Source organism: Pseudopipra pipra, chromosome 1 (assembly GCF_036250125.1).
Source record: "Pseudopipra pipra isolate bDixPip1 chromosome 1, bDixPip1.hap1, whole genome shotgun sequence".
Lineage (NCBI taxonomy): Eukaryota > Metazoa > Chordata > Aves > Passeriformes > Pipridae > Pseudopipra > Pseudopipra pipra.
In genome coordinates this window covers 126,725,337-126,738,580 of record NC_087549.1, presented here as the reverse complement: position 1 = coordinate 126,738,580, position 13,244 = coordinate 126,725,337, and the positions used below count along the sequence as shown (strand labels likewise).

The 13,244-nt window shown below is 32.9% G+C and overlaps 1 protein-coding gene across 10 annotated transcripts in view; it reads right to left on the bottom strand.

Moving 5' to 3' along the window:
* The window catches only part of DGKB (diacylglycerol kinase beta), a 389,503-nt gene that overhangs the window by 220,983 nt on the left and 155,276 nt on the right, over positions 1–13,244 (bottom strand). For all 10 annotated transcript variants that reach the window (XM_064676145.1, XM_064676132.1, XM_064676139.1 and 7 more), the window contains 3 exons: positions 11,710–11,798; positions 11,513–11,629; positions 7,316–7,414 (listed from right to left, as the gene is read on the bottom strand). In XM_064676145.1, the coding sequence (XP_064532215.1) occupies positions 7,316–7,414; positions 11,513–11,629; positions 11,710–11,798 (305 nt within the window). The remainder of the gene's footprint in view (positions 1–7,315; positions 7,415–11,512; positions 11,630–11,709; positions 11,799–13,244) is intronic.

Genomic DNA, 13,244 nt, shown 5'->3' with positions numbered 1-13,244 from the left:
GACTTTATTCTTTTGAATAGCAAAAAGTGATACTTGCTACCTGGGGAGTTTTTTTATTTTATATTTCAAGTCTTTGAATCCTCATGCAAATCAAGGACTCTTGATTAAAAAAGCCACTTCCTGCTACAACTACTCTTTCCTTTTATAGCAGTACAGTCTTTTCCTTTACATAAAACACTATCATACTCTACTGTAGCCGTTAGAATAAAATAGATGAATAGTAACTAAAGGCTTACTAAATAGTTACCTCTTTACATTTTAACTGCTGACGTTGCTGGGACAATGAAGCAAAAATTTCTTTTATCACCTTGTCTTTTGATTAATAACTGTAAATCTGTTTTTCAGGATTATTTCCTACACAGTTGAAATGATTTAAAGCAATTTATTTTATAACATGAAACTACAATTTACTTATGCATTTAACAGGATTGCAAAGTCATTAATGAATGGTTAATAACATTACACAGTTTTTCAAGTAACTACTGCAAACTTGAGATTTCTTCTGTATGATATTTACTTCTTTTATAATATGTACATTCAGACGGAGCATATACCCTACTTGGGGATGGGGGTGCTTAAGGAGAGAACCAAATTTTATGTTACTAAGAATAAACTGAAAGAGTTATTTTAAAAAAATCTTATTTTAGAACTCCAAAACTTGAACTGGAAAGATATTGATCAGGGAAACTTGGTCACAGAAGATCAGATGGAATTAACAGAATACCATGTAAAGATATTCTCAAATGTTTGCAGGATGAAGGCCATGGAAGTTTAAATATGTGACTTGAATACCAAACTGATGCTTTGGGATCTTTTTTAAGAAACCTGAAGGAAGGTTATTTCATTATTCCTTAGAGCTATTTTGTTTAATGACGTGGGAATCTCCAAGGATATAATAACAATAACAATAACAATAGATTATTATTAATATTATAATAATAATAACATTAGAATAAGTACTCCTAGAATGTAATTTTGAAAACCTATATGGCATTCAAGATCCTGCTTACAAAAATCCCATTCCACACAATTTCTGTTCATAGTTACACAATAACCAAACACTAAAAAAAACCCCACATCACCACGACCCCAAAACCATGGGGAGCAATCTATCTGCAATATCTATTAGATATCACGTCCAAGTAACTGCGATTCAGATGTGCTAAAATATTTTGAAAATTTCCTTTTTAAATTCTCCACATTTCCAGCTTTAACCCTGTGTACATGCTAATTAAAAGGGCCAGTATTAGGACACCTCGTTATACTGTCTTGAAGGTTAATAGGGCTGTGGCACAATACTCAGCTCTACATCCACAGGCAGAAAAAGTCATCCTGTGGACAAGATTATCAATTAATTCTCTAGCAAAAATACTGTCCAGTGAGCTGCACATGCGCATACTATAAAGGAAAGATAAGACTTCTAATTCATTTGAGAGCTGTCTTGTTAGAAACATTTGCAGCTAAGAAAAAAAAGCCTTCAATCAGAAGGTGGCATTTTGTGATCCTAATACTAGTGGCCAAAATACATGCAAAAAGACAATGCTGGAATGGAGACAATGTCATTTAAGAATACCTTCTAAAACTGCTGACTGCAAGACTTGTTCCTTATTCTAAAACAAGCAACCACTATGTGATAACTTTATATATATACTTTGTTTCATTTGTTTAGTTTATCTAAATAAAGATGTAAAGAATTACATATCAAATCACAATCAAGTCTTTCTCATTTAGGGGTAACGGCCTTAGTTCATTCAGTTGTCTAAAGACAACTTCCCTTATATCTTGTGTTGATTCAATATATGCATCAACATGCAACAACAGCAGGGCCCAAGATTTTTAACTTGATTTACAACTCAAAATGAACTTGGGCTATAGTACCTGATAATATACACTGTCCAAGAAAGATAAAAGTTTTGGAAAAGAATTTTGAAAATAAAACCATGTTAAACTCCAATGGGAGAGAATATAAGGAATAAACTTAGGGACAGACTGTAGTGATGAGTTGTGGGCAGGCAACCAGATATAACTTAAAATGATTGAATTGCTGCCATTTCAGTTTATCAGCATCTTATTATTTTAACATTGAACAGTGTTTGTCGAACAGATAATTAGTTAGGAAGATACATTTTCCTCCAGGGCAATTATTAATTTCCTTCTGACTTCAAAGAAATGAAAAAGCTCTTAGTGTAGATAAGCACACCATTATATTTCAAGTCTGATTTAGATTCTCAGAGAACTGACGTTGCAATATGATACACAACTGAAAAGGAAAAAAGTGGTTTGTTTTGTTTTTTAAATCTGTTTCAATCACTATGTCATTATTTAATATTTAACAACCAGATTTAAATTCAACTACCCCCCCCCCCAAGCACTATATTCAATGAACTGTAGGTTTTCTATAGTATCTTTCTTCAGAAATCCAGAATAAGGCTAGTACTCAACTTCAAAGGATTGAGTTGCTTGTAAAGATGCTTACGCACTGCACTGACTTTCTCTGTTCCGTGTTGAGCTTGGATTCAGCTGAGCTAAAACTGATCTCTACTATTATAAAAACAGAAGAATCATTTTAGGATTAAAAACTGGAAAAGGGATTAAGAAAGCTCATTCTTCAACCAGCCACTGCTAATTCCCTTTTTCTCTCTCTACAACTCTGCTTTCCCATATGAGTAGCATCTACATACCTCACAGAAAAATAGTATTAGTAAAACATATTACCAGACATGGAAAAAATATCTACTGAACAATGTCGCAATTATAATATTGCCATTAGCTATTCTATTTATTATCTCTAAATACCGAATAGTCAAAGAAAATTCTTAAACAGTATTTTCAACTTTAATTCTGTATTACTTTTTTGCCAGCATGTCAACATGCTATATTTACACAAAAATTTGAAGCTACAGATTATAAAGTAGTTGCATAAGGCGTATTTCCTAGGTAAAACATTTGTAATCTGCTGTGTATGTAGGTTTATGTGCCTAAAAAGAACTAGTTATAAACAAAAGATTTTTGACCATTTATGTTTTTGGACAATAAAATGCCAAACAAAACCAAACTGGAATTGGATTGAATTTATTCTTAAATGATTTTGTCCTAAAAAATTGTAATAACTTCACTACACAAAAGAAAAGTCAAATTCATTCACAAGAGGAAAGAAACAAAATGTGAGCTGTTTTAAACTTATCATGATGACCCATTTTTCCCAGAATGCAAAACAATCAAGTTGAAAACTAAAACATAAGGAAATGGACTCAATTTTAAATTTTATTTCTTTAATTTCTTGCCTTCAATATTATATCAGAGCCTCCACCTTTAAAATAAACTGGTTACTACGGAGACAGTAGTAATTGCCACATAGTAATGCTCACATTGTAAGCAGAGTACCTTATGTTTTTCAATTTATACCATAATTTTCTTTTTGTTCCAAAATTAGCAGTTTTAATCATAGTTTTCAAAACCAATGTTAGAAATTAAGTGAAAAACAGTTTATTGTAAAACTCACATAAACAACAGGAGGATCAAAATCATCATGCATTATGGAATAAATACACATCTCTTAAATAGTAAGTTTTTATTGGCTGGTTCATCACTAACCAAGGCTGTATCTATTTTGGTGGGAAATTGAAAATCTAATTATCTTTCTACAAACATAAATATGAGTTAGAACATGCTACGTGTTCATCAATAAATGGAGCAAAGTAAAGGCAGGCATGAAAAGAAAAAGCAAAAATGCATTTTTCCCTTTCTACCTTATAAAGGGGGTGGGGGAGAGAACCTGTATCATGAGCAGAGACCAATCTTTTTTCTTCACTACTCACTCATCTCATTCCAATACCCAGTTTTTAACCTGGTTATGATCTAATTCTGAGCTCTTGGTAGGCTAGGATTCAATTGAGTTAAAGATTTTTAAACTCACTGCCAGTCAACCTTATCATGAACTTTCATTATGTGCATATAATTAATTGGGTCCAATGAACAATATCAGCACTGAGTTATAGACTTTTTCCCCCCACCATATAATTAGAATATAATTACCCACAGGATATCAGAATGATGCAAAACCTTTCCTCTAAATGTGCCCTCATTAGGAAACAAGTCTCAATGTACATTTATTCAATCAGTATGAATTAATTAAAATGTTACTGAAATAAAAGAGAGTAACATTAAAGTGTATCTGACATCTATTAAAAGACTATCACTTGAGATCTGCACACACGGTTTATAACAAAACTCATTTAACTTGAACAAAAAACTTCACCATACAACAAGCCTTATATATGGTCAACAGAAAAGTAAAACAGACTAGTTTTAAAGTTGACAGGATACATTTTACTAAAACATTTACAATTACTGCAGTGAGATACTAAAAATCTTTGTAAGACATTGAATCTAGACAGATATGTCATGCTTTCATTATGTACACAGTTATCAACTCTGTGAGTTTCCCCATTGTTTCATTTTCAGCTGATGATGCTTATCATATTTAAGAATAACATTTGATAAATTCTATTTTGTGCAGTTTTGAAGATGGGAGCCCCTTTATTTACCAAAATTTCAGATGACCAGGCATCTCGGTTCTCTCTCCAGCCATTAGGAGTTACTCTATTTTAGAGAAATCTCTCCTATGTCTAAAGAGATCCTAAATGAGTAGTCGAGAACAGACACCTGAACTGAGATGGCTGTGTTTAGGGGAGTGTCACCCTTTGTGATATTACAATCTGGAAGGGTATTTTTTTAATCTATTTTTCACAGTTGAAATAGTGATTTTGAACATTAATGGATACCTAGGAAATGGAAAAACTGAGATGATATTGACCTGAACAACAAATTGTAGCTTAGAGATCAGTTTGGCAGCACTGGTATAGTACATGGTGCTGTGAAATGCAATTCATGAAAAAAGTCCTTTATCTCTGTAGAAATCATTGAGGCTGGACTTCACAAGAACTGAAGAAATGAGACATGAGACATGTTGGATAAAAAAGGCAAAAGTATGAATGTCCTTAGTTTTGCAAAAGAGAAAAGATGAGAGGGATTTAGCCTGTACTCTTGAAGGAAAACTTATGAGAAGGCATCTTGCAGAGATGAACTCTGCAATTTTCTGGAAGAAATCTGGACTTCGAAAGTTACAGATGGTAGGCAGGGCCAACAGTTTTCGGAGATCAAAGATACAAGATTTTTCATCTTGCTATTTTCCCACAACTCCTATAACCTATTCTGTGGGAGAAGAAAACACATTCCTCTCTGACACCTCAAAATACTCAAGGATAAGCCTAGTACGGCAAGCATTGTGGTTATCTACTTTTATTTACCTTTCACATAAACGTAGCATTGCAAGAATTTTATTGCTCATCTGATTATTGAATCTAAATCTGTGTCTTAGTTGAAAGACCCTTACGCTGTCAGGTATATCAGATTTAATATGTCTAAACACAGAATTTTTATTATCAAACACTTATGTTTAGACAATTTTGACAAACATATATTCATTGGTTTTGATGTCATTATTGAGAGTGCTGGTTCACATACGTTGAAGTATTACCTTTCTCAAAAGGAATCCCCGTAACAGGAAATAGAAGAAACTAATTAAAAATTATCAACACTAATAATATATAGACAATAACCAATCACTTTTAGAAGGAATTTCTATTAGCTAGGTCACTGAGATACTATTTGTAACATAAGTAAACTCAAGATTGTAATGCATTTTTGGAAGAAACTGCTAGATGAGCAAATATAGTACAAAATTTTTAAGTCCCTGTTAAATCACAGTAAAATACATTTTCCATTCCTAACAATATACATTGTGGTGAAATACATGTCTTGTGCTATGTTGTTAGTAATATGATTCTGATACAGGAAAACATATTTACTTCTGCTTATGCCTTCAAAATTTGGAGATAAAACAAACCTATTCAAGGGTGATTTGACTCTAGAGTGGTTTTACATATCCTCTAAATAACTTAACTAAACTCCAATTGTGGAATAAAAATCTTAATTCCTCTATTCCTCTTCCTCTCCTGAAAAGAAAATGGAGTTACACCAATATAATTGAAGATGAAATTTCATGCTGAGGTTTATTCCATTTATAACAATGGCAAATGATAAATAACATTAAAATGAAAACAGCCCAATAACAAAATCATAAATTCCAAATGCTGACTTTTAAAGTATGACCTAAAATCCTGAAAATTAAATAACGTACTGCAGAATGTAATCATCCAACAAACTTAAAATAATATTTTACAATTATTAATCAGAGCTTGTCCAGATGATACCAAAATACGATACAGACAAACTACAAAACTGCTCTTATGACTTTTAAAAATATTTAAAAATATTTCATAAATATTAAAACCAGGTTTCCATTGTTTTACCTTCATTGAGAGCAATGGAATAATCCCAAAGTCTAGCATCCATTCATTTGCAGATTTATAAACAGTCAAACGAATTAATCAGAAAATAATTAATTTACAATAGGCACAAATATTATGGTTCCTAGTTATCAGAAACTGGTTTAAGATTAGGAGGTATATCTTCTTGTTTTTCCTCCCCACAAAAAATTATTCTCTCTTAAGTTCAAGCATTTCTTACTCTTATTATGAAATATATTTAAAGAGGACCACTCATCTGTTCTTTTATGAATATGATGATGCTATGACTTTCATAAGCATAAAATATCCAATTCAGTATGTGAATACATAAGTTAATTCTCAAGCTCTTTTTTAATGATAAAATGGTCAGCTCTTTTCTATACAACCTACACATAGCATGCATTTTTATTTTCATTGAATTGAGTTATTGTTTTTGTGGACAGAGAAATTTACTGTTCACGATTGCAGAATAAAATATACCATAATATTGATGCATAGCTTACTGCAAGACCAGTGTCATCATTCTAGGTAACCTCCGGCTTAGATCAGAGACCTCAGCATTGCAGATATACAATATGCATCCCAAGCAAAAACTGCTCATAAGAATAACTTCATTATTCTGGGAAGTTGGATCTATAAAAGATGTAAAATGTAGAAGTGTTCTGCCTATACAGTTTCTGGTAAGTACAGTCTGAATAAGTGATAAAACCTGAGTCAGCTTCAGTTATAATATGCCCTACAGAAAATTCATTCTCACATGAAGGAAAATGCAATATGCAGAGGATAAAACATGTTCATGCCTCTAAACGCATCAGCCAGGATTACACACTGTGTTCAAGGTTCACATAGTGAATGTAACAAATACCTGGCCGACAGTCCCAGCATCATTTTAATGCTCCATATGAGAGGGGATTACAACTGAAATACACATAAGGACAACTCACCAATACTACTGGGCAGATTGATGTGGGTGGTAAAATATGGTCCTTCAAAGGTCCACAGTCACATTCAGGTTTCAGATGTGAAGCACACTTGTTATGCAACTACAGAAAGACAGAAAATGAAGATTCAACTTAAACCTTTTACACTTATGGCGTAAACAAATGAGCATCCTAGAACAAGGTGAGTTTCATTAATAAAATTATTACTAGAGTACTAGAAAGAAATGAAGCACATTGCAGTGGAAAGTCTCCTAGGATTGACAAAACCAGTGAATTTATATTGAAGCAAAGAATGGTGGATTAAGGTATTTTCCAGTTTGGAAATTGTATGTGTGGATCAGCACACAAAATAAGAATGGGGCATGGCAGTACAGTAACATCAGCACAGTGTTATCAGTGATCAAAACGTTCATTTCAGAATAGAGCTCCTTGCATTGAGGTAGGAACTTGTGCTCTACTACCAGTAAGTAATTCAAGGCAGCCTTTGGTCTAACTCTGTTTCCTACCTGACGCTGATAGTCACTACCCATTCATATATAAGAGAATAACATAGGAATATCTAAGAGCTTTAAGCTCCATTGGGTAAATTTTGGTCTGGATAGAATCAACGTTCAGGCTTCCACCCACTTCTGAGGAACCTGAATTACCCTCCCTTTTTCTAATTTATTCTCAGCATTCATCCAGTTGTTTTGAAAGCAATGACAAGACTTCTACTCTGAAAACATTAAAGGAATATTCTCAGATCCGCTGACTGAAAGAGCATTGGCTTACTTCTGTATTGCTACAAAGGTTGACGGGAAAAATATGTATTTAACATCAACATAAAATGGCAACAAGTAATGATAAATCTACTGAAATACTTTGCATTAGCAATCAAGAGTTCTTGTTGATAATTTAGAATTTAACTCAATTCAAATGTCTCTAACTACCCAGCCACAGAGTAAAAAGGAACAGTTGTGTGCTTGGATCATGCAAAACATTCACATTTAATTGTTATACTTTGCAATATCATTAGAGATACTCAGAAGGAAATAAACCTAATATTGTGAAATTTTGTGAAAGTTTATTATTTTGGACTTGATGATCTTTAAGGTCTTGTCCAACCTAAATTATTCTGTGTTTCATTTTTACATTGATTTAATAAACTGTGCATTAAGGTCTTCAGGTAACATCGGTTTCCCATGCAGCTTATTATTTTTGAGGAGATACATATATTTGAAGTAAAGAAAAATAATTAGGCTAATAAATAACAGGAGTTGTAAAGTAAAAATCTTATTAACAGGTGATTTAAGTAGTATAATAGGTAGCATCCAGCATCAGTTCAACAGGTTCAATATCTGTTACAAAATCCGCAGTTCAACGTCTGCATCTGTAAATCACATTTTTCCAACGACTGATTCATTTTCCCTCTACACAATTTAACTCATATGAACTCTATTAAAATCACAATAAAATTGCACCAACCTCTAATGTATATAAACTTTACTTGTAATATGGTCTTCATTAAGTTATCTGGTACAGTTAATGCTGACATAACATTTCTGAATTTTGAACTGAATGGCACCTAATATTAGCTTTGCCCATATTCATTTATACTGCAAAGTTACCTTTTTAGGCAGTTACTTAGCAACAGAAAATAAAAGTCTAACAAGTTTCGATTTACTCTGAGTTTAAAGCCTTATTGTGAGAGTATTTTGGTAGTCCTGTAATCTAAATCATTTGTCATGCTAATTCTCTGCCTAAGTGGTAAGGCTACTTGTACCATAATTAATGCACACCAGGGCACATTACATCAAATAAAAGTATCTTCACACATTCAGTGGTAATTAGCAGCTTTGCTACTTGGTGGCATGCAAACTTATCTATGAAAAAAATAGCTTAATCTTCTTATTAGTCTCTGCTGATTTTTGACAACAGAATTGGCACATAGTAGATAACAAAAATGGTAGAAGATATGTAGCTTTAACGAAAATAACACTTTGTACAATGAAATAAAATAACATGCATCTCTTCTCAAAAAAAATCGTTTCAGCAGGTTTTAAATACGTTTCCCCCACATCTAGATCCTGTAGAATATTACATCCCTCATAAGTAGGAAAAAATGTATTTGCTGGAGGCAAAATGAGGGGAAAAAACATTTACATGACCTTGGTAGATAACTACAGAGTGTACGGGAGAGGGATCAGGGGTTTGCCTGAGAACTCAGTATAGCAAGCCTTCTTAGTGAAAAATACCTCTAAATTTTGGGACTAGTTTCAGTTATGTGACAGCAGAAGTGACCCCATTAAGTTGTAAGGACAGAAACTTAAAATGCATGAAAGAGGCTCAGAATTAGTTGTGTAATAGCTAGCATCCTCTTAGATTACAAGCCATAAATGTGTGGTACAAGGAGTTGAAAAAGTGTGAAGGATGTGATGATAACTATATAATTTCAGAATATCCATTCAAAAATCATATATCTGATAGAAATTTAGAATACCTTTTTTATGTAATAAAGCTATTTCTATTAGAAAATAAAGTTATTGCAATAGAATATATCAAATACAAAGAATTGCAAGCAAAGTGAATAGGAGTAATTTGAAGTATTTAAAAATACTCAGACTTCACTTATGTGTCTATTTTACATCTGAAGCTATAAAAATTAAATAAAAATATTAATAAAGTTATTTTTTAAATAAACATTAATTTTATGAAAAAAAATCTTTAAATTACTGATGAAGTACAATTGCAAAATTTTAAACCTCAGTGCCAATATTTTCAATTTTGGCTGTCAAAAAACACAGACTCATTTTAATTGGAATTTTGACAGACATTTAGGCATTTAAATATGCACACGAGCACTTAGGATATTTTCAAAAGTATTTAGCCTCTTCCTTTCCTTTACAGTGATTTCAGTTATAAATAATTCTTCAGTATTTCTTCAGTGAATACCAGTTCTTATGAAAATCCTCTGAATCTTGACATTCATCTTCAAGGAGTAATAAACCTTTACAAATCTGGTCCAGATTCACACAAAATAATGAGAAAATAATTTCTACTGAGGAGATACAGAATTTGAAACTTCCTTTGACTTTAAGAGGGAGCCTTACATACTATGTATTTCTTGAATGACAAACACATATTATACAGATGTAAACACTTTTAATATAGAGAGCAGAACACTCTTATTTGTCTTGCTAAACACATATAGCCATTGCCTAAATTTAATTATCTGCATGCAAAAAAATTTGGATTGGGCGTTTTATTCTCTACATAAATTATCCAAATTTTGACAGCAATCTGGACTACATATTTGCTTTCTTCTAAAATATTGGTTTTTAAATAATCATAACAGCTTATCACTGAAAGTATCCTGGATCTATTTTCTTTGATGATGTTTCATATTTTGTATTCTTGTGTTAAGAAAATATGTCATAAAACATCCTAACTTGTATGTTGAAAACAAACATTCACAAATGCCTCAGTCTCATATTATTACTTAAAGCACTGAACAAACAACTGCTGTTCCATAACAATAACAATAATAGTAATGATATCAGCAAACCCAGCAAAAACCTGTAAAGAAGGCTGAATCTCTCCCCATTTAGATTTAAATCCTGCCCTGGCTAGAAACAGAAATACTGGTGTTGCTCCTTCTAGCATGAAGATCTCACTTATAAGGGCAGTGTTCCCTGAATGTCATTAGTTTCAGTTATTGGTTCCTGCTGAATAAGGAGTGCTCAAAAGTTGTATATATTAGACTTGGTGCACAGGTTCGTATATTATCAACATGTCTCTGCTATTGTTCCCCAACACTTGGAATCATTGTATCCTACCAGGTATCCTCAATTTCATTTGCCTGTCAATACACCACAAATTAGGACTTTGCCCTAGTGTCACAGTGACCTCGATTTTCCCTGGTACTGAAAATGCTTTTGTAATCTTTCCGTAGCATAGGTTGGGAATTCTGCTCTTTAGAGTGGTATACATTACTTTCATTTGGATATTGTCATGAAGTGAAGCACACCTTTAAGAGTATTGGCTTGCCACAATTAAGGAGTCCTAAGAATATTCTGTATATACCATCCCTTAAACACACATTAGCCATTGCTGATGACAAAATTGAATGAGACCTTTCAAATTATCAGGCTATAGAAAAATATTCTATGATTTTTATCTCTCTAACCCATGCTAAAGGTTTTACTACTATAGTATACTCACTGTGATCTGACACCAAACACAGTGAAGTCCAGTCAAGCCTTGGTAACATTTTATAGTTTTGTGACACTTATCACATTTTGTTGGACAGTTGCCTTCTACCCAGAAATGGTGCATTACCTGCAAAAGAAAAATGCGAATATGCATAGAGTTACTAAATTAACAGGTACACGGCAAAGTTAATGCTACCCCAAACTTACTTCAGTATTCTTTTTAGACTTCACATATGTTTTGATGCAAGATGCGGGAGCTCTTGAGACACAGCGTTCATGGACTGTATACTTGCAAACTGCAAAAAAGAAACACATTAATAGATGTTGAGGCAATGGTGTTTCTGACTACATTTCTGTGAAACAAATAACATTACCAGCATGCCATCTCTGAATAATCAATCCAATCAGTCAATGAAAACTTAAACTAGACTGCTTTTTCCATGGAATACAAAAGGCCAATTAGAACAGGAAATATTATGCAAGTGAGAAATCCAAGAATGCACTATCATTGCATAACAGGAAATGCTTAATTAAATCAGAGACCGCTAAATTTTTTCACAATAATTTCCAAATGACAAAAATATTAAAGATAAATTGATGACTGCCAAATGGTGTCATTTGCTAGTAAGAAGAAATCTATATTTTATGAACTATAGGCATGAGAGCAGCTGGCAAGTTCAAAAATAAAACCCAATTAATTTGTTATTCCTTCTATTGATTTATAAATCTTAAATAGCTGATTAATCCATTTTCAAATAGCAATTGTTTTCATGCATTCCATGTAACCACCATATATTTAACTACTTTAACTCTTATTTTCCAAAATACCAACTCCTCAGAAGTCTTTTTTTTTTTTCCCCTAAGCCCTCCACATCACCTTTAGGTAACTGCTACAGTTGACCAGGTCTGTAGTGACCAGATCACACTGGCTGCATTTGGAAAACACAAATATCACGATACAATGCAAAGCTTTATTGACTTCAACGATATAACTGTGCCAAGATAAGGAAATAATGCTATAGCTTATACCTGCATTCAAGGGAGTCAACTATTAAAAACTGAGAATGAATTTCTCCCTGTACGGTGTCTCACGCTTTTGACCTCGAGAGCAATTAAGCACAAAGTACTTCTAAACACCTTGCTTGCACCTATTACACAAACCCAGTGGGAGGCGCAGCCATTAATCAGACAAACTGCAGGGAGTAACATTGTTGATTGGACCATGGAGGGATGGTGAGGCCCCCTACGGTTCCCCCTTTTTTTTTTTTTCCTCCCACACAATCTAAAATGCAAATAATGAAATCTATAGCAATGCTTTGAAAATATATTGAAGAAAAAGCTTAGCAAGATACAGAAATAGTGAAATAGTTTTTTAAGTAGACTCATGCCTCTTCCTACATGAAGTAACTGAAAGGAGCATGTGGATGTTCTTCAGATACTTTGAGACCACTGTTCTCAGCAAATAAACGCCAAGCACAATAAGAACACATTCTAAAGAGGTACACTGCAGTAGAAAAAACATCAGTCTGACATAAAAGAATATTAAAGAATATAACATTTCAAGATCTAACAGTCAAATCAGCATTTTATATATATATATTCCAGTTACTGTCATAAGCATTTAATAACCTGAAGTTATGCAATTTCTGTTTGTTTGAATTTTAAAAGATATATCTCTCTCATTTCATAGTACCGTGAGTGAAATTATATGATGTGAAAATCCACACAAGGATTTACATCCA